Here is a 22806-nt window from a genome sequence, read left to right as displayed (position 1 = left end):
AAATGTTTTACTCTGTTTAGCTGAAGGAACCTGAAACATCTCATTTGAAATCACTTTGAGACAAAATTGCATTTTTCATCTGCCCCACCAAGCAGCAGAACCAAATTATTTTCAAGTCCCATCTCTTTCCCAGCTTTCTATTGGGTAGATAGCATCTCATAACATAGTGAGATATGTATCTCAGCTGATGCACCATGTAGTTAAAAAATAACAAATGTGTGGATTACTTTATGGGAAGCATCCTCCAGTGAGGTCAGGCCAGAGAACAGAAGGGACTGTGGAAAGGCATCTTGCTCCAAGCCCCGTGTGATATTTCCCTTCTGCCACATTCAGGCGGGACTGAAGCAATCCATGAGGGCCAGCACCACGACGGGGGGATGCTGTAGGGATGCCCAGGACCATGGGACATCTCCACCCACCCCAAGACCTGGGGGCCCTGCAGCCTGCCTGTGTCTGGGTGAGACACTTGGGGGTTGCTTGACCCTCAGCCATTACCCTTCAAGTGGGAACTCCCAGCTCACATTTTGACCTGCCTGCTCCTCAGCTGAAGACAGCGACCATGGACAAAAACAGGATAGGAGAGTGGCCAGAGGGGGTCCCTAGCCAACGGTGGCCATCATGGTGTCAGGATTTATAACTGTATTAAATGGCATGACAGTTGGCCACAATAAATCAGCTTCCCTTCTTTCCAAATCACAGACAATAAAAGGTTTGGCAGTGAAAGTAATTCATCATCATAAAGACTTGAGACGTTCCAGCCTTCAATTTCACTCACATTCTCAATACACCAGAGAGGAGTGTCAGAGTTTTAGGGGAGAAGAAAGACGTGGAGAGAAGAAAGGGGAAAATAATTAAAAGAAAACATGAAGAAAGATTGGGCAGGAATAATTAGAAAGGTCAGAGAAAGGAGTACATTGAGGACAGCACTTTGGATGATGGGGCAGAGCTGCTTTGTTCTCTGCAGGGTGTATGTGATGCTGAGCAAAGCTGATGTGCCCATACCACTCCCATGGGTCCATGGGGAGGAGGGGCTGGGACAGTGTCCCAGAGGGAAAGCCAAATTTCACACTCACTCCCCTCCTCTCCCAGACCTGTGGTGCCACCACTGATCCCTGCTGCCTACAAACACTTTATGCCACTTAGTGGGGACAGAGGAATGAAGGAGATGACAGCGGCTGGTGCTGGTGGAGCACCATGCCCACAACCATGGCAGTGCATTCTCCTCCATGAGGACTGCAAATTCATTCTGTATCCACCCAGCAGGAGGGACCTCCTCGGCTGCACCAGAGGCCAGCTGCAGCCAGAAGAGCTCAGAGCAGCCACCAGAGAAGGGGAGCATTGTGCTGAGGGTCTGCAGGCAGTGTCTTGCAGAGGAAAGCACAGAAATAACTCTGTGGTCTACAAGCCCTTGGGTGACACAATGCACAGGAGCAGCGGCATTCCATCTCTCCAAGGGGTCAAGTACAGGGGATAGGCACTCCTGTCTACCACATGCTGGTCAGGGCAGGCAGGCAACATCACACAGAGCACCAGAGAGCTGCTTTATGCATGTCACAGTAGGGCCCAGTGATATCCTAGTCATATGTTAAGAACTTAAGATCATGTATCATGAAAACCTGAATTAATATCAAGACTTGAAGGTAGTGAAGTCCCCAGAAGAGATGGATAAAATCTGTCTCCTGAGTAGGGAGGATGCACTCATGGATGAGTGGAAGGCCACAGCAGCTATACCTCTTTTGGTCAAATGAACACTGGTCTCTCTAGAGTGGACAAAGCCATTGGGATGCTCTGGGGCAGGACACAGGGATCCATGGAGCATCTCCTGGTATGGCCTCAGCAGCTGCAGGCGAGGACACACAAAGCAGAAGTGTGCTCTGCAACCCTGTACCGCATGTTCATGCGCCAGGTGTGATGTATGTCCCGTGTGTCTCTGTTACTGCCAGTGTTCCCTTATTCCTACCATGACCATCCCTAGTGCAGCCCCACAGGAGAGATGGGCAATGCTCTGCAGAGAACTCAGGGGCCAGATGCGGCTTTGTCATCAGGCTAGGCTGGGCAATGCCCTGGTTCCACAAGATTCATAGTTTGTGATTCAGTGTCTATACCAGACAGCTTGGCTGTCTCTGCATCAGCATGGGGGTGAAGCTGGACCTGGATGCATTTGGAACTGCCTTCACTGGCTAGCATACACAGCTCAGGCAACAGAGGACACAATTTTCCTACAGTGTGAACAGCTACCAGACCTGTTCAAGGCTACACCAAGGCCTGGGAATAGCTTGTGTCCATGTGCCATATAACTACATTAACAAGGACAGAAGGAGCAAAAACAAGGCCTCTGTTTAGCAACGAACACCTGATTTGCTGACAACCTTATCCACAGCCCCAGGCATCACCCCACCTCTTATGGACCTTGCAATTAGTGCAGATGTAGCAGCAGCTGCTGCCTCCCCACCACATTCTTCCACACACTACATACTTGTGCAGTCTTTAAGTCCCAGTGGCTAAGGACCATCCCTCCCCTAGCAGGATGCTAACATCTGGGGACACCACAAGGTCTGGACCCAAAAGTGCCAGAGATTAAGCCAGCTGGGGAGGAGATAACCCACACATCCTTCTTTAGAGGGATACTGCTGATACATGAGCCTTTTTCAGAAGTTAGTGTTCAAAAAAGGTATAATGTCATCACAGGGCTGTGCTCAAGGATTTCAGATTGTTGTAACGAATGTAGAGAAAAGAAGGAAAATTCCAGAGGGACCCCAACACTCCTTTCACTCTCTTTACTGAATTTACTTTTGAGCCACATCTGTGTGAAAATCCCAAGCCAGGTGTCAAATCTGTGGCAGCACAGGCAGTCCCCATCCCTGCTGATTCTTGTGGGATTTCCACAAGTGATATTCCTCACTGCTGGTAAATGTGCCAATTCTATCAAGCAGCTCAAAGCCAGGCAACTTGTATTTTGATGAAGTGCCAGTGACATTTTTCTTTTTTTCTACTTCATTTTTCTTTTTGTGTATTTTTTTATTACAGTTCAACATTTTTAGGAGAAATTATACAAAACCCAAAATTCACACATTTTTTGCCTTAATGTAACATGAAATCCTAAAGAAATAATGATTCATTGCAAAAAAAAACCCCAAAACAAAACAAACAAAACAAACAAACAAAACAACAACAAAAAAAACCCCAACCGACCAAAAAAAAAAAAAAAACACCAAAAAACAAACGTAGGCTTATAAAATCTCTGTTCTTGGCTAACACAGTGTTTTCCAGGGACAGAACTACAGGAAGAGCTCTTTCAAAGAATAGAGAATGCAAGCAAGAACTTTCCTCAAAAAATACACTTCAGCATTATTAAAACATGACTTTGAACATTTTACACTTTGCAGTTTTTCTTCCTTGAGTCATCTTAAGTTTCACCTAGATTTCTCCCAGATTTCTCCTAGATTAAAAAAATTAAATTATGCTTACACCTTCCTAATGGTAGGAAGGTGTGAGGACACAGCAGACAGAAGGTATCCTCCTGGCATGCTCTCCATTGCTCCAGGGTGCACAAAAAGCCAGTTTTGTCTCTTTTATGATTTCCTCTACTCACTTCCCAAAACTACTGGTCTGATAACTCACAGTCAATTCACTGCAAATACATAATCTCTCTCTAACTGGTCAGGTATCATTTAAGAATTAATTCCTTTTAAGCAAACAAAGGCCACATGTCATCAGTGGCAGAATAACAGAACTGTTTACATCAGAAAAGCTCTCTAGGATCACCGAGTCCAGCCATTCCCCAGCGGTGCTGAGGACACCAATAGCCCATGTCTCCAAGTGCCACATGCACATGGCTTATAAATCTTTCCAGGGATGGCAACTCCACCACGGTCCTGAACAGCCCTTTCACTGAGGATGTTTTCCCCATACCTGGTGTAAGCCTTCCCCAGCATATCTTGAGACCGTGTTCTCTCTTGTCCTGTTCTCGTTCCCTGAGGCACAACCTGACTCTGACTTGGCTCCACCCTCCTGTCAGGAGGCTGTAGAGAGACAGAAGGTCCCCCCAAGTCTCCTTTTCTCCAGTATGAGCCCCTTAGCTCCCTCACCACACCTAATAAAACTTGTGTGCCAGACCCTTCCCGGCACCATTAATTGTCACTGGACACATTCCAGCACCTCAATATCTTTCAGAGGTCTTCAACAGCTGCCATCAGAACAATTACCTTGTCCTAGAAACAACTTCTGCAGACTCACTCAGATTGCCACTAGATTTTATTATTGTGGTGTGCAGAAGCACAGATGTCAATGCATCCTGCTACTCACCTGGAAATATCATTTTGGTGGCTTGCACAGAAATTCTCAAATGTTTTGTTATTGTTGTGGGCCAAAAGGAAAAGCAATTCAGGAAGCATTTAAGCTAATTAGAATGCTTTCCTTTCCTTTCTTTATTTTCTTTTTTTAAAGAATTATTTCCAAATTAGAGATCTACAACAGATTTCAGCATTCATCTGGCAGTGAGAAATTCTACCTGTCAGCTGAACTAGCCATTGCACAAGCTGCCAGCCCTGAGCACCTGAGCCCCCCGGCTGCCGTGGGTGGGTGGCACAGCTGCGTGTGAGCATCCCCAGGACCCCAACACCAGCATGAGACACTGTGCATGAAGCCTGCAGAGCCCTTTCCACCCACCAATATGGAGCTGGCTTGACATCCTTTTTTTTTCAGGGTGCTTCAGACCACTGTGAGCACAAGATGAGGCTGCTCAGTATGCCTGTAGAACAAGCCCTAGGCCCACCACAATAAGGACCACCACAAAGGCACCAGAACCCTCTTGTCTTAATCCTCCTGCTATAGCTACTCAATTTAAAATTGCATTTATTATCCATACCACAGTGGTATTTGGGGCAGGGGGAAACAGATTTAATTAATTAGACATTGCAAAATCCTTAAGTAAAAGATGCTATGTAAATGCAAATTGTTATTATACATGCTTTGCACCAAAATATGTTTACCATAGTTAAATTCAACATTTAAATCCACAGCCAAACTCCCAACAGAGCCAGGCTGTACATCATCAAAAGAGGCAGTTAATAGCCTGGGTCTTAGTGGGGTACAAGTGCCCTCGTTTGCTTTCTCAAATGCACTTCTTCTTTAATAGCAAGATAAGAATTCATAAAAATGGAAAAACTCAACAGTGTCGCAGTTAGACTCTGTCTTCTCATTAAAAATTACACTTTTGTTTTTCAGATTGGCTGCTTTACATAGGAGTTTATGTGGCCTTTTCTCAAATCTTTAACATGGCAGATCCTATTTTGAGTGAGGAATAGATTACTGGGAAATGCATCTGCACTTTCATCCATTAAATGTAGAAACTAAGCTGTAACTCTTAGCATAACTCTTCACTATAAACCATCCATCTACCAACACCAATCTGCACTTCAAAACAGTCCTGCAGAAGTTAAAGTACAATTCTGTGATTATGTTCCATGTTTAAACAAGATCAACGTTTCCAGGTAGGGACAGGTTATATAATAGGTTGTGTGACCTGTATATAGCCTCAGAAGAAGACTTTTTATTGTTATTACAACTAGGCAACAACAACAACAAAAAACATCAAAGCATTTTTCCAGAAGAAAAATGTAGTATTAACAAATCCAATTTTTTTTTTCTACTTTCTTCAAAACTGTGGTAATTTGAGGATTGGGACAGGAGGGGAGGAAAAAAAGAAGGAAAGAAGAAGTTGTGGAAAAGTTACTCTTGCTCTAATTTCAGAGAGTTGGAACAGGAAGTACAAATTGAAATAACTTTTCTTTGAAAAAAAAAATTTAATCTTAAAATAATGCAATTTCTTTCAGCTGGTGAAAGCTGAAAAAATTTCTGTAAACTGGTGAAAGCACAACTGTAAAACTGCTGCTGACTACCAGCTGGATAACAATTCTCCCCAGTATCTTCAGGTGACCCTTCTTTCTCTCTCCAGGGCAGGTCCATCCCACCTGTGCAGGTCCAGCTTAAACTAACCACTCCTCCTTCCCTCAATAGCCACTGGAAAGAAACAGGCACATTCTGATGAGAATCCCCAACCTTATATGCAGAAATTCTTTGGACAAGGTGTTTTCTTCTTTCCACCTGGAGCTCTTGGTCCAGGGATGACCAACCACAGACGTCCTAAATGGTGAGACATCAGCAAAGACAGTCCAGTGCTGTGCCACTGTGAGAATCAAATATATGCAGGTAACCAAGGGGGCCAGAATCCACAGCTAAAATGTAAAAAGTAGATTTATTCCATCACCATGCTGGCACTACAAGGACAAATAGACTGCTAGCTTTCATCTTAGCAGAGACAAAAAGTCTGTGGGCTGTTCCCAGCCTCACAAATCAACAGGCCTGTGTAACACTTCACAACAGTGGGAATTTCCTCTGTGCTTTTATGATCTCTGCTTTTTTCTCTCTCCCAAGACAGGAAGCTCAAAAATGTCTGAGAGAGGGTCTTCAAATCTCTATAAACATCTATGTTATCTCTGCACAGAAATTCTACTTCTCAGAAAAGACAGAGTATAAAGGATAGAGGATAATTTATGTTTTCCCACACTGTTATTCTCCAGACCTTGGCATTTCCAGTTGCAAAGGCACCGAAATTATCATCCTCCTCAACAGATCTTTTTACTACACTTTTGTCCCAGTCACTCTTAAAATACAAAGTAGTAACTGCTACTTGTTTATTGGACAAATAGTGTTTTCTAATGAAACCAGGTTTCTCATTGTGGTCAGCAAGATCTGGATTTAGACCTGAATTCATGATAATAAACAACCTACAACTGCTGAATCAGCTAGATAGGAGATTCTTAGGTTCATTCTTTTTGACTACAGTAATGTACAAATTAAAATAAACATCCCCTTTCTCCCCCAGGAACTGCCACAAGCAGATTTCATAATGCTTTCCCCATCATTATTAAGGCATATTTTTACTTTTTGTTAATGAACTACTAACCCTGTATCACACTTTTGCACCTCTAAAATAATAGCAGTCTTCACTGTAAACATCAGGTGTTCACGAAAGAAAGAAAAGTTCTGTTTCAATATGTATTCCTCAAAGGCATCTATTCGGAGCTTTTTTTGCCCCTAAATGTCACATTATTGTTTCAACCGGACACAAAAATTACATAGTTGTCTCAGATGCCCATCAAAAATGGTCCATAAAAGGCAGATCAAATCCAGCTCGAGACAGAGGAAAAGCATTCTTTCCTTGGCTCCTGCCAGCACTACATCAGAAAGCAGAGTTAAACTTTAGTCTTAAGCACAGCAAAACTAAAAATTAAAGAGAAATGGAACTTGGAAAGAGGTTGTGACTTTGTTCTGATGTGGGGTGAGTACCCAGAATCCAGCTAAGACCCAGCACAGAAAGTCAGCCTTTCCTTCTTTTGTTGGCCAAAGAGTTCAGTCTGTGACCACACTCCACCTCACCTATTCAGACTGGTTAAATATTCTATATATTGGAATAATTACCAATATAGCCAGATGGGACGTGCCTGAGCTTGTCTGGCCCTTGCTGCTGAACCAAACAGCGGCACTGTGCTGTTTCACCCCAGAGACACCTTTGGCCAGCTGGATGTTGGTGTTTTACCCCAGAGACACCTTTGGCCAGCTGGATGTTGGTGTTTCACCCCAGAGACACCTTTGGCCAGCTGGGTGTGTGGTGTTTCACCCCAGAGACACCTTTGACTGGCTGGATGTTGGTGTTTTACCCCAGAGACACCTTTGGCCAGCTGGATGTTGGTGTTTCACCCCAGAGACACCTTTGGCCAGCTGGGTGTGTGGTGTTTCACCCCAGAGACACCTTTGACTGGCTGGATGTTGGTGTTTTACCCCAGAGACACCTTTGGCCAGCTGGGTGTTGGTGTTTCACCCCAGAGACATCTTTGGCCAGCTGGATGCTGCAGCTGGGCACTGGGAGACAAGCCCAGGCTTGCAGGAGCTCAGGTTTCCCTTGGTGGAGAAGCTTTCAGGCGATGGTGAAGGAAAGGAGTCGGTTCTGATGGAGGGTTTGGATCCAGAGCTTTATTCTGGCCCTCAGGCCTCTGAATGCAGCACCAGCTCCAACAGAACTCCCTGAGCCCGTGGTTGCTGCTCCTTTAACCCCGGGGAGAGGGGCAGGGAAGGGGCAGGGAGCCACCAGCCAGGTCCAGGAGGGGAGGGACAAAGGGACAAAGGACACTTGGATGGCCCAATGCCCCCCAGGGGTGGAGGGCATCTTTGAATTGTGCCAATCACTCAATGCCCTTCTGGAATGCCAGGATTGACAGACAGTGCTGGAGGGGTGAGGGAGGGAAAGGAGAGGTGGCTGATACACCTGGGGAAGAAATCTTCAGGGAGAAACCTGGGGTATCTGAGGCAAACCATGGCATCACACCACAACAATTCTACCTGGATGTGCACACCTCACCTCTTAACATACTCTTAAGACTGAACTCTTAATTTTTCTTGTGTACCCCTAAGACAGCTAATTTCCAAAGCCATAAAAAGAAATAGGCCACATTTCAAGATGTTTACACAACCCAAATGTCCTCTCTTCTGCTTACACTCTCCCAGCCATTACCAGAGGAACACAGCCCTTACAATCTTCATCAGAGAGGTTCAGCCAGGTCAAGAATCCCAGGGAAGGAGTTTGAAGGCTGGTACCTTTCCCTGGTCACTAGAAAGCAATAAGAGAAGATGAAATGGCCTCAAATTGCACCAGGGGGGAACCTTAGATTGGACATCAGGGAAATTGTCTGCACTGAAAGGGCTGTCAGGCACTGAAACAGGCTGTCCACAGCAGTGATGTCCCTGGAGGGATTTAAATGACATGTAGGCATTTGGAGACATTGCTAATCATAGACTTGGCAGTACTGGATTAGTGGTCGGACTTGATGATCTTGGAGACCTTTCCCAAATTAATGATTCTCTGACTGAAAAAAGGAAAAGAATACAAAGATTCAAAACTACCACCCCCAAAAATGAAGCAATGGAAAGCAAAACCTCCATATTTTCCTTCCATGTTTTGTGGTATCTCTAAAATGTTCCCTTAAAATCATGTACAAAAAGCAAAATAAATTATGAGAAAGCTTCCTTACCCACCTACTCCATTTTCATGCCCAGGCTGGTAGAGGCAGACCCAGAAGGTACCAGTGGTCCTAGTAACATGGACTGCAGGCTGTCCCACAGCCACCCCGGGCCTAATCCCACCAAAGAAGCAATGACACACAGCTCTACCCAGAAGCATGGAACCACAGAGTCAACCACAGAAACACAGGGCAGCTGAGATTAGAAAGAAGTTCTGGAGTTCACCCAGCCCAGCTAACTTGGCTATGCAAAAAAGTAGGTGTCGAGTCCAAACTCAACACCTAAACTCTAGCCTGTGGCGTCAGGGGGTTTCCCCAGACCCCTCCAGCCTGGCTTCTAGAGATGTATCCTCTATCCACAGGCTGAGAATGATCTGTTACCACTCTTCTGGAAGTGATCTGCATCCTATTGCCACTTGTTTTCTTGTTAAAAAAAACAAGTCCTTTTGGATTGCATTGAGCTAAGTGCTGAAATACATTAGTCTTTAATCCTGGCAAGAGCTCAGCCTGGGATTTTAGAGTAGTGACTTCTTTCCTCCTACTGAAGGCATCAGAATTCATGCAGTTCCACCATCTCACGCGTAGATTCAGAAGGGACAAATAATACCTTCCATTCAACAAAAGCTGGCAAAACAATGGCTCATAAATTGCAGTTACATCATGATGGCACAAACAAAGTAGCGTGAAGACTCAATGAGCAGATGAGACTGAGCTCTCCTAAGGAAAAACACACTGAGAGGCTAACTGAGCACTGCATTTCACCACAGAACAGTAGAAAGAAATGTCTTTTGTCCTGCATTTATCCCATTTTAGCAACTGTTTTCCCTAACTAAAAAAACAGAACATTATTCCAGGAATATGGATTGCTAAACACATCCCTGTTACCTGCACTAGCCACAGATCTGTGCCACACATGAATAACTAACTACCTGGCACAATGTACTACACCTAAGATGTTGAATACATCTACAGTAATGAAAAGGTCAGGCTGATCTTCCCAGGGGTGGAGGAGTCTGCTCTATGTTCAGTTCAGCTTCACATCTGGGATCACCTATGTCTAATGGCAGAGTCCAGCAATGCAAGCCAGAGCAGGTAATGGAGATGACAGCCATTGGGAATGTCTCTCCTTCTCCATCTCTTCCAAATAATAAACTGATGCTGATCCTGCTCTTGTTCTCTTTTTCTCACCCTTTTGATGTGCATACAAAATAGGCAGCAAAGTCCATGGATTTGGCTCTCCAGAGCCATTGTCTACAAGGCTGACCACAAAAAGAAGCAAGGAACTTAACACTAGAAGCTGTGGCTGCAAGTTTGAATGCAGAAGATAAGACATAACTTGTCCATACTTGGCAGAGTCTTGGTCTCCCTGCATGTGAGGAAGAGCAGGTGAGCCAAGGGTGATAGAGATGTCCCAGCATGGAAGAAGACCAGGCTCCTCTACTCCATCATTTGCTAGACAAAAAGCCCACTGACAAAACTGTGCCCTGTGACACTTCTTTTAATGGAGTGATACAGCGTTCCCATCACACCCCAGTGCAGTAAATGATGCTTCTCTGCCCCTGGGTGAGGTGAGCCTGGTCAACAGCCACTCCTGGCTCTGTAAGAACATACTGACCCTGCTGCTGGACACAGCCAGGCTGCTGCGGGTTCATCAATCCACCCCCAGCGCAGCCTTGGAGAGCCATATAAAGATATCAGTTTAACGTGGCTTTATCCTTTCAAAGTGACACCAACCATGCTGAAATCAGCAAGTCAAAGCAGGAAAAATGCATCTGGAGATAATTAGTAACAATCACTGCTGCTTGGAAACTGCTGACAACAGCAGCAATGTGCTGGGTCTATGTCATTGGCTTGTAAATGGAGAGGCTGTGGCAGCATGAAGTGACTGAAGGGTTTTTTTAAACTTACTGTATAATGTGGCATAAAAACAATGCAAAGAAAGCAAATGGTTCTCTAATCAGAGATTTCGCTGGTGATCCACAGCACAACAGAGGTGGTGGATGAAATGGTACTGAGAGCTGTGACTACATTTCTCCTTAGCAGCAAGTACTAGCATGAGTGTCAACGTTTAAGCAATCCTTTAATTTTCAAGATCTATCCCATGTTTGGATCTGCCAGCTGGCTAAGAGAGAGAAATGTTACATTTTCCACGAACAACTGCACAGAGGATCTTCTTAAATCTTAAATCTCAACAATGCTTTAAATCTTAAATTTTCCATCTTAAATCTCAACAATGCTTTGCCATCCACACCACAACCTAGTAACAAGAGCAATGAAAAACTGTAATCATTGTTCTGTTCTCAGACATATTTCCAATAAATTATTTTATAATCTTACATATTTAAGACTGACACCATGAAAGAGACTAAGTTCCCCAGACTACTTCAGAACTTCTCATAAAGATTAAGCTTGAACAGCAGATACAGCTATAGAAAGACACAAGTGTTCCTGGCTCGAACCCATGGTTTTCATATTTTAAGTTATTTACCCACTTTTCAGCCTTACAATAGCCCCATTCTGTGTTGAAATATCAGCAGTTGTGTTAACAGCTCTGCTCCACACACACAACCAGAAGAGTTCCCGGTAGAAGAGATGTTTCCCACCAATGCTGCTCTGGATACCATAACTCATTTGGCAGTGTTTTAAGCAGCTCTTGGTCTCATTATACTGAAGCTGTTACAAAATTGTTTATAATCTGGAATGTCAACACAGAAGTGAGATCGACCTCAAGGCATAATAGCACCAAACACAGACTTAGGATATTTGCTGGACTTTTATCCAATTAACCCTCACTTTTACAGTGGAAAACACACTGCCTAGCATACTAAAATATGTTGCCCCCAAGGCTTTCAAGTTCATTCTCTGAGTTTATTCACATACATCACAGGACAGCCTGTATGAAACAAGGAAGAGTGGAAACACTCAAAAAAGCGCTAATAAATTAAAAGCAATGCAACTTCCTGAATGTCAAGAGAAGACCAGAGGTAAGGCTGGCCATTCCTCCTCCAGTAAGGAGCAGTTCACATTGAAAATGCCATCACAGATCTGTAAGGCTTAGGCTCTTCTGAATTGAGGGGAGCAAGGACCAGGAGGTGGTTCTGGCAGGATTTCTCTGATGAATAAGGGCATTACCACTGAAGTGGGGCTGACACAAAGCTGACCTTTCTCCAGAGATTGTTACCTTATTGATAGCCTATCATCCCCTGCCCATCCCAGCCACAGAACACTAAACCAATAACTGGATTTTACCACAGCTTTGGTCAGGCCACAGACCACAAGAAAAGCTCTGAGAAGGCAGAATAGGTGGTGTTCTTGCCGACATTTGTTGGGCCTAGTACTTATAACCACTGTTGTGCACCATTTCCCAGCTCCTGATTTTCAGAGATACCTACCACAGATTAAGGTCCCATGGCAATATGCACCTTATGCTTACAAGGGAAATAGGGTCAAGAAATGTGTCTCCTTTTCCAAATTCCCTGTCCCACAAAGGAAACAGGCTGGGTAAAGAGTTGTGACTGAAAATATTACTTCTATTACAGAAGAAAATAGAGGAATCTGTCCAGAACTACAGTGGGAAATGTACCAGCAAGTGTACTGTAATGGACATGCCTTGCACATTACAAAGTATAGCTTGCTACTGAATCCTTCCTGCTCCTGACAGCCTGCACAGCCCTTTCAGCTCCTCAGGAAGCCTCAGAGCAGGCACCATGACTCAGGCATACAGTACAGGCCCAGACTGTGATGAGGATTTCTGGGTGCTTCCAGTGCATGACCAGCACAAAACAATTCCTATGGCTATTAGAAAGAGAATATGAAAGTATAGCAGATAGACAATTTCCTCCACAAACCTATCAAAAGGCATAGGTTTTAGAAGACTCCTGATATGCTCATGTAAATCTTCATTTTATGAATGCTGTTGATAGAAAACTCTACAGCACTTTCAAATTAACGATATAAATACCCAATGTCTTGAAAAATGTGTTCTGTTGTAGCTGTCACTCTGGCATATTTAAGACTAATGGCAGGTTTTTTTCTAGAACCTGCTGTTCATAAAGCCCACTCCATATTTTTGAGGAGAACTAGCAAATTTAATATTTGGAACCTTTGCTCAAGTGTCGGTAACATCACAGGGAGAACCTCTGTGAAATCCATATTGAATTCTGCAGCATCACCTCTGTAATAGGTTTTACTCTAACAAATGTGATCAATCAGCTCTCAACACTCTAAGTAGCAATGTGAGACATATAAGAAGTGCTTAAACCACGGTAAAGAAAGAACTACCAGCCAAAACAGCTTTTGGCTGAACCTCATTTTGGCCAGGTGTAAATCCTGGATGAGCAGTCCCTTAGAAGATGACAGAGGCTATAGTTAGGTCACCCCAAAGCCTTCCTTTCTCCAGCCTGAAAAATTCCAGCTCTGTCAGCCTTTCCTCATAGCAGAGGTGTTCCAGCCCTCTGATCAAACAGGATGCCTCCTCTGGCCCGGCTGCAGCAGCTCCACATCCTCCCTGTGCTGGGCCTGAGGGCTGGAGGCAGCTCTGCAGGTGGGGTCTCACCTGAGCAGGGCAGAGGGGCAGAATGGCCCCTGCCTGCCCTGCTGCCCACACTGGGGGTCAGGCCAGCACAGGGCATTTCTGGCTGCCAGCATACACGGCCAGGGCAGGGACAGCTCTCACCCACCAGCACCCCAAGCCCTCCTCCCAGGGCTGCTCTGAGTCTGTTTGTCCTCTGGCTGGATCAATCCTGGAAGTAGCCCCAACCCAGGTGCAGCATCAGCATCTGGCCTTTTTGAGATTCCCATCGGCCACTTCTAGGAATTTTCCAAGTCCCTCTTGGATGGCTCTGTCTTTCGGGGGTGTCATGGCACTCTCAGCCTGGTGTCACCTGCAAATCTGCTGAGGGTGCCCATGGTCCCTCTGTCTGTGTCACTGATGAATATGTTAGATAACACTGGTTCCAGCACAGACCCCTGATGGGCATATAGATATATTTGTGTCAATGCTATATCTCCTTACATCTTACAAGCCACACACCTCCAGAAGTCCCTCTTTCTGTCCATCCATCCATCCATCCATCCATCCATCCATCCATCCATGCCTAGACACATTTCTTATCTATGAGTCCAACACTCAAACCACCCATTCAGAACCAGACAGATATTGAAAGAAGTCTCTCCCATCCCCCTTCAAGGTACACATGTATTTCTTTCACTCTCCAATCTCTTCTGAATTCTCCTAAACTTTGTCAAGAAAAGCTGAAGACTGATACTTTACTGAGTTAAAACAACTTTGTAACAACACTTGTTTTCAAAACTTCTCCTCTGCTGGATGAGATTTTAAGGCATTAAAGACATAGTAATACTTTATAAAAAACAGTATAATCTTCCACAGTAGCTACAAAATAAAGCATTACATCCAATCTTTGTCAAAACAGAGAAAATCCAATGAAATTTGCACCAATTAGACATAGAAGTAACACACTGAGCTAACATTCCTATGAAACACAGAGCCTTAAATTTTAAAAGCCCTCCTTTTTTCTGACTTGCACAACTAATTTGGGATACAATTTAATAATTAGCTTACCATTTGGCCAATTTCCTTGCAAGCAATGGGGTCAGTCCCAAATAAATAGGTGACCAAAGCATTTATGAGACCCTAGCTGTTCCTTAACTCTTGCTCTACAGCTGCTGAATAAATGCAGATGATTTGGCATTCCTTGAGCAAACAGCCTTTGGTTTTCATTTAAATGCTCAACTTTAGTGCACGGGTACAATTCAGAAATGGTATAAAATGAGCTTCCAAAATTTAGGCTAGTTTGAACTGTCATAAAAACTCCATCCAGTCAAACATACCAGGTGCATTTATGAAAAAAATAGCTCCAAAGCCCAAAAGCAGAGGCAAGCATTCTGCTTTTCAGTGATGCGGTGGTATTCAAGATGTACTTTTGGGGTGGAGGGGCACATCCTTTCCTGAACAAGAGGGATGGAGGCTCCATCTGTCAGCTACAAACATACACAAACCATTTACACAAGCCATTCAGCTCTCTTTCAACAAGAGCTCCTATGAAATCACATTCGAAAAGAGACTTTTTGAGCAAATTACTCCACATATGACACAATTCTTCCATAAAGGACCTCATCATGCAATATGAAGGTACAGACAATTCACACTACTTACCAGTGTTTGAAAATCATTTACCTGTGACAATAGGATAGGACTGAGGCCCAGGAACACTTGCTCCCAAATCTGCTGAAGTAGGGCTGGTTATATTGGCCTTCATGTCATCCAATCCACCAGCTAGTGAGGCCATGGCTGAGTATTCTGTTGCCTGGAAAAAGAAACAAAAGACATTTTAGTGGAAATAAATTCACTAATCAAGAGCTTTTTTTTGCCTGTGCCAACAGAAAGTAGATGCAATACAGAACTCAAAAATCCTTTGTTAAGCCAGTGTTAAAGGCACTGCTCATTTACACTGGGCTTTTCAACATTCAAACTGTTCAATAAGTGGGTCTGTGCTTATCACCAGTGTTCTCAGAGAACACAAAAATAGGTTTTCTTTATAAAACCAAAGACAAACTCATTAATATGTAACAAGGCTTTCCTGAAAGAGGAAAATTTGTAGATTACCTGCCAAGTGCAAGCTACTTTCTTGTTAGGAAAATGTTCATGCCTCTTAACTTCCACACTCTCCATATTTCAGGGCTGGCACTTGAGGGGACATGCACTAATGAGAAGGTGGGAACAGGTTTTCCATTTTCCTTTTCTTAGGAATGTTGCATTTCTTGCACACAGGAAAACGGTATGTATATACAAAGAGTTTACTTAATGGATGCATTTGTAGGTAACTGTTTCTAAATCCAAGTTATTTAAAAATAAAGCACCTGACTGTAGTAAGAACACTGTGCCATTTCCAAATAATTTCCTAATCTCATTACCTGAAAGAGGCTATGGTAAGCAAGCACAGATCTCAGAAATCAGAGTGTTTGTATCCTATAAACCTGTTTAAGTCTCCATTTATAGTCAATGAGGCCAATGCATGTATCTAAAGGATGTATATGCATATGGAAGAAAGCTTATCTTCATTTGCCCTTTTTCAATGATTTCTTACTGTCAGGATCATTCCCACGAATCTGTGAAGTTTTCTTTCAAAGTTCTCTGTTCCCTGCTATCTGCCCTTTAAGTTTTAATCCCTTATTTGTGAGACAGCAGTCATGCCCATATCAACTGGAGATTGACTTCAAATAAAAAACTACAGTGGGAACAGGTAAACTGAAGAGCAGCCACTGTAATGCCAGTCTCTAATGAACTCCTGAAGATTAAGTCAATGCAGAAGCCGTGCAGAGATGAAGAAATGCAGATGAACCCAGGATCACATGGGGGTTTTTTGGAGTAACCAAAACAAAACTCAGAAAAACACAGAATCCCAGACTGTTTCGGACTGGAAGGTACCTTAAAGACCAACTTATTATACATGCCCTCTACCATGCAGGGACCTAGACCAGGCTGTTCAAGGCCCCATCCAACCAGGCCTTGTACAGCTCCAGGGGTGTGACATCAAAATAAGTTAACTTTTTTTTAAGGAAACAAAAGCTGATCTGAGTGAATACATCTTCCTCCTTCCCACAAGTTTCTCTGACAACCCAGCACATAATCTCGTGCTTGCAATTAACTCAGTACCTTAGCCAGGAATACATGCTGGTATCTCCGTAGCTCAGGTCTCACTCAAACAGAAGGTCATTCACATGGATAATCCTGTATTAACAGTTCTGTGTAATAAACATGTTTTTTCTGCAGACACCATTTGCATGAGTTAGGAGTACAGCCTGTCACCTTGAAGGATCCCTCTTGCAGATGAGCAAGCTAAATACATTTTACCAGGGACTAGCTGCTGGCCACCCTTGCCCTGCACCCAGCCCATGCATCAGAGTCCTCTGACTTGTCTCCTAGGAGCCTACATAACCTTTGCATTAAAGTTGTACTGTTCCTCTACATAACCTTTGCATTAAAGTTGTACTGTTCCTCAGTTCTTTCAGCTCATGCCTCCTCCAACACCCTCTGTGCCCTCACTTTTGCCTTGCCATCATTCAGCTAGGCCGTTTTGTCTACCATCACTGCTTCAAAGACTCCCACACCTCTGACTCATCCCCACTTCTGCTCCTGGGAGAGGACAGCCCTGGGAACCTCCCTCCTCTGCAGAGGACAATGATAATGGCCCCAGCCTTCCTTCTTCCTGCAAGTGTAATCAAAGCTCCTTCTTCTCATTCAGCACACCACTATAATGGATTTCTCAGCCTTCCCACACTATTCCATGTTTTCCTGAGTCTCTAACCCCACCTCTCCCCTATGCAGGGTACATGCACATATGGAGGCACTGCTAGATTTTTTTCTTTCCCCAAAACCCTAATCAGGCAAAACATTAGAGAAACAATAGCTCTGCAGAGACATCCCAAGCAACTGGGGAAGCACAAGCATGGATGGGCTGGCAGCACAGCAGAGGAAAAACCTGTCCTTATGTGCTGATGTTTGGAATTTCTGGTATCTCTAGAAGAGCACACACAAATCCCTGGGGAGGGATACCTGAATTCACCTATGTTGCTCTATGAAAGCCATAACCACACCATATGAAGACTAGAAAATCCCTTTGGATCCTCCCACGAGGAAGATCCAACCCTCCCAAGAGGCAGAGAGTGAATGTGGTTTCCCAATTACAAAGTGAGACTTGCACACATGTAGTTTGGGAGGAAGCATCTAGCTGGAATGGGACCCTTGCCGTGGGTGGGGTCACATGAGGGGGCTGAGGAAGGACGTGCACATCCCAAACTACAAACCCAACTGGAACCAGCCTAAGCCCTCAACTGCAATTCTCAGACACAGGAATACATAACTCCATAGCTTGCTTCCCTTCAAGAGTCCAAGGAACTGACCCTGGGAGAAATGGGACCAGAGTTAAGACTTTTAACCTGGAAAGACCTGGAAGCACCATGCAAATGAGTCATGAGTAGCTCTCTGAGGTTGGAGAAAGTGACCATTTCTAGTGTCAACCAAGCAGCTACCAGAGTGTAGCATAACCTGGCAGAAGTCACAACACAGGTGGCCTGTGCTCTTCCATGTCACTGCACCATAGTGAGTTGGTGCAGTATACAGTGGCACAGTCCCAAACCATGGAACATCTGCAGGAGGGACTGGAAGCACTACAGTTGCTCAGCACAATGTGGATGAAGAGCCCATAGACAAGCAGCACTGTGGTAGGAATGAGCTGAAGATGTGCAAAATGGAGATTTGGGGTCCTTTCCTGCTTTTGGTCCAAATAACTTCATGCAGATGGGAGCTGCATGTCTTTTGCCATGGCACAGCAACTTTTCCCAGAGGTAAGAATAGAGGGATTTTAAGGGATTTTCTGGTTTTAAGGGATTTCCCAACTACTTTGCTGTGCCTAGATCCTTTATTGGAATGATCATCAGCTGAACATTAACAGCCACAAGGAGCAAGCACTGACCACTGCTTCCAGCACTGAGGCAGAAGTGCAGGCTGACGGGCAGCCCTTCTGATTGCTGACTCCCCTCTCATCATGCATTCCCAGTGGAAGAGCAACCCCATCACATCACATCCACCTCTGCAGTTATAGTTTGCACCTCAAAGCAGGAGGGTCAGGGCCAGCACTGGGCTGGCAGAGTGGCAGTGACCAGCACTTGCCTGTGGGCAGAAAAGGAAACAGTGCTGCCAACAGCAAGGCACTGCAGAGAGGTGATGGTCAGCAGAGGCATCTTCTGGCCCCCAAGGAGTGGGGCATCAGGACTGCAGAGCAGAGGAGCCTTCACCCTAAAACCACACTATGGGTACTGTCTACAGGAAACTCTAGAACCCCCTGAAAAAGCAAAAACCTCTCTAACACTGTGGAGTCACGGTGTTTGGTGTTGAACCATTCATGAGGGGTACAGTGGTGACCCCTCTTCCCATTCCCCCCAGGCAGATCTCTTCCTTTCAGGCATCCCATCCGGAGAGGAAAGGAAACCCCAGGGAAAGGCAGCACTCATGGAGCAGCCCCTCACCCCGTGGCCTCACTGAGACCCCTCTGCTGAACCCTTCTGCTGACCTTCCCAAGAGCTTCTCCAGCTAATTGGAGTGGGAGCAGCAGAAGGGATCTCTGATTTGGCTCCTGCACTAGTGTGCTCTCACTGCTGCTGGTGAGAAACAGCCCAGAATGACCATCATGGCCAGGGATCCCTCCTTGTGCAGCCAGCAAGCCTGACCTTCTGCTTGGTAGGTGAAAAAGCAAGAGACGGGTGTTCATTACCCTAGAAATTACCTGAAAAATGACTGCCTGCGGTTGTACCACGCACTGTCTCATCAGCATGGAGCACCACTGCCATAGCATGGAGGAGAGAAAACACAGACATGTGAAACGAGGTATATATAAAAGAGAGACTGAGAAGGACAAACTGAAAGGAGGGGCAAGACCACATCTTGTGTGTTCCCCTGCCTTATCCTACTCTGCTCTGGCTCGGCTCTGGCGGACGGAGCTGGGGGGAGTGGCTGCAGTGGGGAGGAGAGGAGTAATCTCTGTGTGCCTGTTAGCAGCAGCACAAGCTCTCTTGCAGCAGCAGGGTCTGCACAGTCCCTCCGCATTAGACATCTCTGCAAAGTGCAAACAGGAAGGTTTCTGCTCTAACTAAAGTTTTGAATCTACCTCCGTTACAAAAGCTTTATTTCTCACTATTAATCCCTTGGAGTGATGATTGTGATAGGCAAATGGTACGAAAAAGGGTGCAGGAGAGTTTCCTCACTGTTTTCAAACCTGCTGCACTACAGTAAAGCAGAGAGGCAGATCACAACCAGCTTCGCCCTGCACTATTTTTGGTGAAGATGAATGAATGTAACACACCGAAAAGTCAACCTACCCTCTGTGTACAGAAATTGTTTCTTTGATATTTATCTGGGATTTTATCCTAAAGTGTCAGGAAAAGATGGACACCCAGCAGGGAACAAGGCTGCTCCCTGAAACAGCCTGGTTTTTAGGTACCAATGTGGGAATCTCAGGGAGCTACAAGGCTGGAATGAGCCCTGCAGCAGTGCTGCAACCCATAAGGTGTGAGACAAATGTATCCCTTTTTCACCTCATCCCTTTTGTGGGGCACAGACCTCACAATGCTGCTGAAGAGACTGCACCAAGCAAAGACAGAGAAGAGCTGTCTGCTGCACAGGGCAAATGGCCATTAAAATGAGCCAGCTGGGGTCCACTGGGACTTGCACATGTTGCTTTTTTGCATCTGCTATATATTCCAAATCAGAACATCAGGCAGGCATGAAATAATACCTTCTGTGTTCTCCTGCCGCTGGCACAGCTGCCCCCAGGCCCACGGCGCTGCTCAGGATGCAGCAGCAGCAGCAGCTCAACAGGAGCTGAGACCATCAGTGCAAGGTGCCAGCTTGGGGTTTCAGGGCTTAGTCTGCCTCCTCACTGACCATGTGCTCTGCCTTCCTTCCTGACAGAGGTGGTGTGTCAAGAGCCTTCATTGCCAAAGAAAACACTGAGGTCCCTGAAAGGCACAATGTTGTCCCCCAAATCACATCCACCACACCCCCTGGTATCCCTGATGGCAGCAGCAAGCCAGACCTCACAACAAATATCTCCAAGTTATCACATCTTAATATTTTTAAATTAATTAATAAATAGAGGCAAAAGTGGCACATGCCAGGCAGGCTGTCCACAGAAACCCACACAGCAGTCTGACAAAGGGAAAAAATTTGTAATGTTAGATATGGTTCGAAGAGTTTAATCCAAAGCAGCTGTAATTAATCTCCCCAGGCTTTCAGAAACCCAGCAGCGCTTGCAGCTGCAGGCACCACTGCTGCTCTGCCTGGAATTTCATGGGAATGGAAAACCCAGCCTAATGCCCTCCTACTCAGCCACCCAAGATATGGGTGGGAAAGGTTCCTGGAAACCTATACATCAAAGTCTCACCACTGCTGCCTTCCAACCACCACCCCATTTAATAATTTACATGATATTCCCTGCACTGAGCACTGCTGACACCAAACCCAATCCTACTTTGGAACAAATGTTATTTACATGTCTAACTGGGACCAAACCCTAGCTTCTCTTTGTTTTCAGCCACATTGAGCTCAGTGCTGCCTCACAGAATGTGGAAGTTTGGTTTCAACCCTTTTCCCTAAGTTTAAAGTGGGTATTTCTGAACCTCCCTTTCACAAAACATATATGTTTATAAAAAGTTAACAGCTGTGCTTCATTTTAGCCCAAATCCAATTAGGATTGTACACATCCCCAGACATTCCTTTGAAGGCAGTGAGAATTAGCTTGTGCACCCTGCCATGAACACATTTACCCTCATACTTCAAAATAACTGACCTGTTTTTGACCCAATCTTCACATTATCTGCATAAGGGAAATGATATACTACATTTTACATTTCCACAGTACAATTCATAAGTGGGTGCAGATATTCTCAGATTTTCCAAAGGGACACTCAAATCCAATCTAAATGCCAAGAATTTACCTGTTGTTTTTCTTTTATACATATAAATAGCTGCATTTCCATTCACTCTTTGTTTCTCATTTTCATTTTGTTCTAATATCTGCATGTAAATGTCTGAAAATAGCATCTGTAATTGAAGATTATGAAGTATAGCCAGCTCCTGACAGGCTGCTAAGGAAGATGGATTATCCTCATTTTTCTGTAAATTTTGTCAATTTTGGAATTCATAAGCTATCAACACTGATCAAAATGTGACTGCACAGCTGTGTCAAAGCGGACAGCGCAGCACCGGCGCAGCTCCGAGGACAGCTCTCCCCAGCCACTCAGCCAGGGGCACACTCTGCAGGAATCCTTCCCGGCTTCCTGCGGTATCTACATCCCAATCACACTGCCCCCTCCACCCCTGAAAAAAAAAAAAATCAAATAAATAAGTAAATTGAAAGTACGCAAATTCTCTGGTGCGCCAATTCAGATCACAAAGCACAATTTATTGCATGTTCTCTCTTTTTATTTATCCCTAAGTAGTAAACACGATTTCCATTCAGGGGGTTCGTTATGTTCCACTCCTACCAGACAATCACAGCACACTTGAGGCAATTGTTTAGCCTCTTCCTCTCAATTTTCCCATTACTGGGAGTAAGTACTGTTGGGACTCTTTAATAGCCCGACTGCAGCCCATATCAATAACAGATGAGGTTTAATCGTCCAACACAAAAATTATTTAGGCTCAGTAAGGACATTCAATGTCATTTGCATAATGGCATTTCTATCCTGAGCACCTAACCCATCGTGCATAAACAAGACCCTGGGACCATAAATAATAATAAATCATGACGTCCAAGCTCCTCTTGCTATAATAGGAGCCTCTCTATGTAGAAATTATTTCAGCAGGAAACGGGCACTATAATTTTAAAGACATGTGGCACTGCACAGGCCAGTAAATCACGCCCGTGCGCACAGTCACGCACACACACGTGCCCATAGTGAACAGCAAAGCCCCATGGAGCAGCAGCACAGAACACTGCCCATGCTGGCTGCTGGAGATGTTTTCAATATTGTTTCTTAGTCAGAGGTAGCAGGCTGAACAAAAGCAACGCCTGAGTAGTGTGTGCAGTGCCTGGGCATGTGCTCGATGGACCTGTCAGTCTGCCAAATCCCTGCTGGGCAATCCCTCATGCCTGCTGTCCTTGGATCTCTGGGCAAGTCGGATGGGAAGAGAGCACCGACCTGCAGATGC

The 22806-nt window shown here is 44.8% G+C and overlaps 1 protein-coding gene across 5 annotated transcripts in view; it reads right to left on the bottom strand.

The window, feature by feature from the left end:
- Positions 1–22806, bottom strand: part of PAX5 (paired box 5) — a 137530-nt gene that overhangs the window by 48882 nt on the left and 65842 nt on the right. For all 5 annotated transcript variants that reach the window (XM_071455113.1, XM_071455115.1, XM_071455116.1 and 2 more), the window contains one exon: positions 15274–15403. In XM_071455113.1, the coding sequence (XP_071311214.1) occupies positions 15274–15403 (130 nt within the window). The remainder of the gene's footprint in view (positions 1–15273; positions 15404–22806) is intronic.

The sequence above is a fragment of the Agelaius tricolor genome, unplaced genomic scaffold (genome assembly GCF_023055355.1).
Source record: "Agelaius tricolor isolate 1412-34295 unplaced genomic scaffold, bAgeTri1.0.p SCAF_44, whole genome shotgun sequence".
NCBI classification, from domain to species: Eukaryota; Metazoa; Chordata; class Aves; order Passeriformes; family Icteridae; genus Agelaius; species Agelaius tricolor.
Note: the sequence above shows the minus strand (reverse complement) of the source record. Positions and strands in the feature narration are given on the sequence as shown.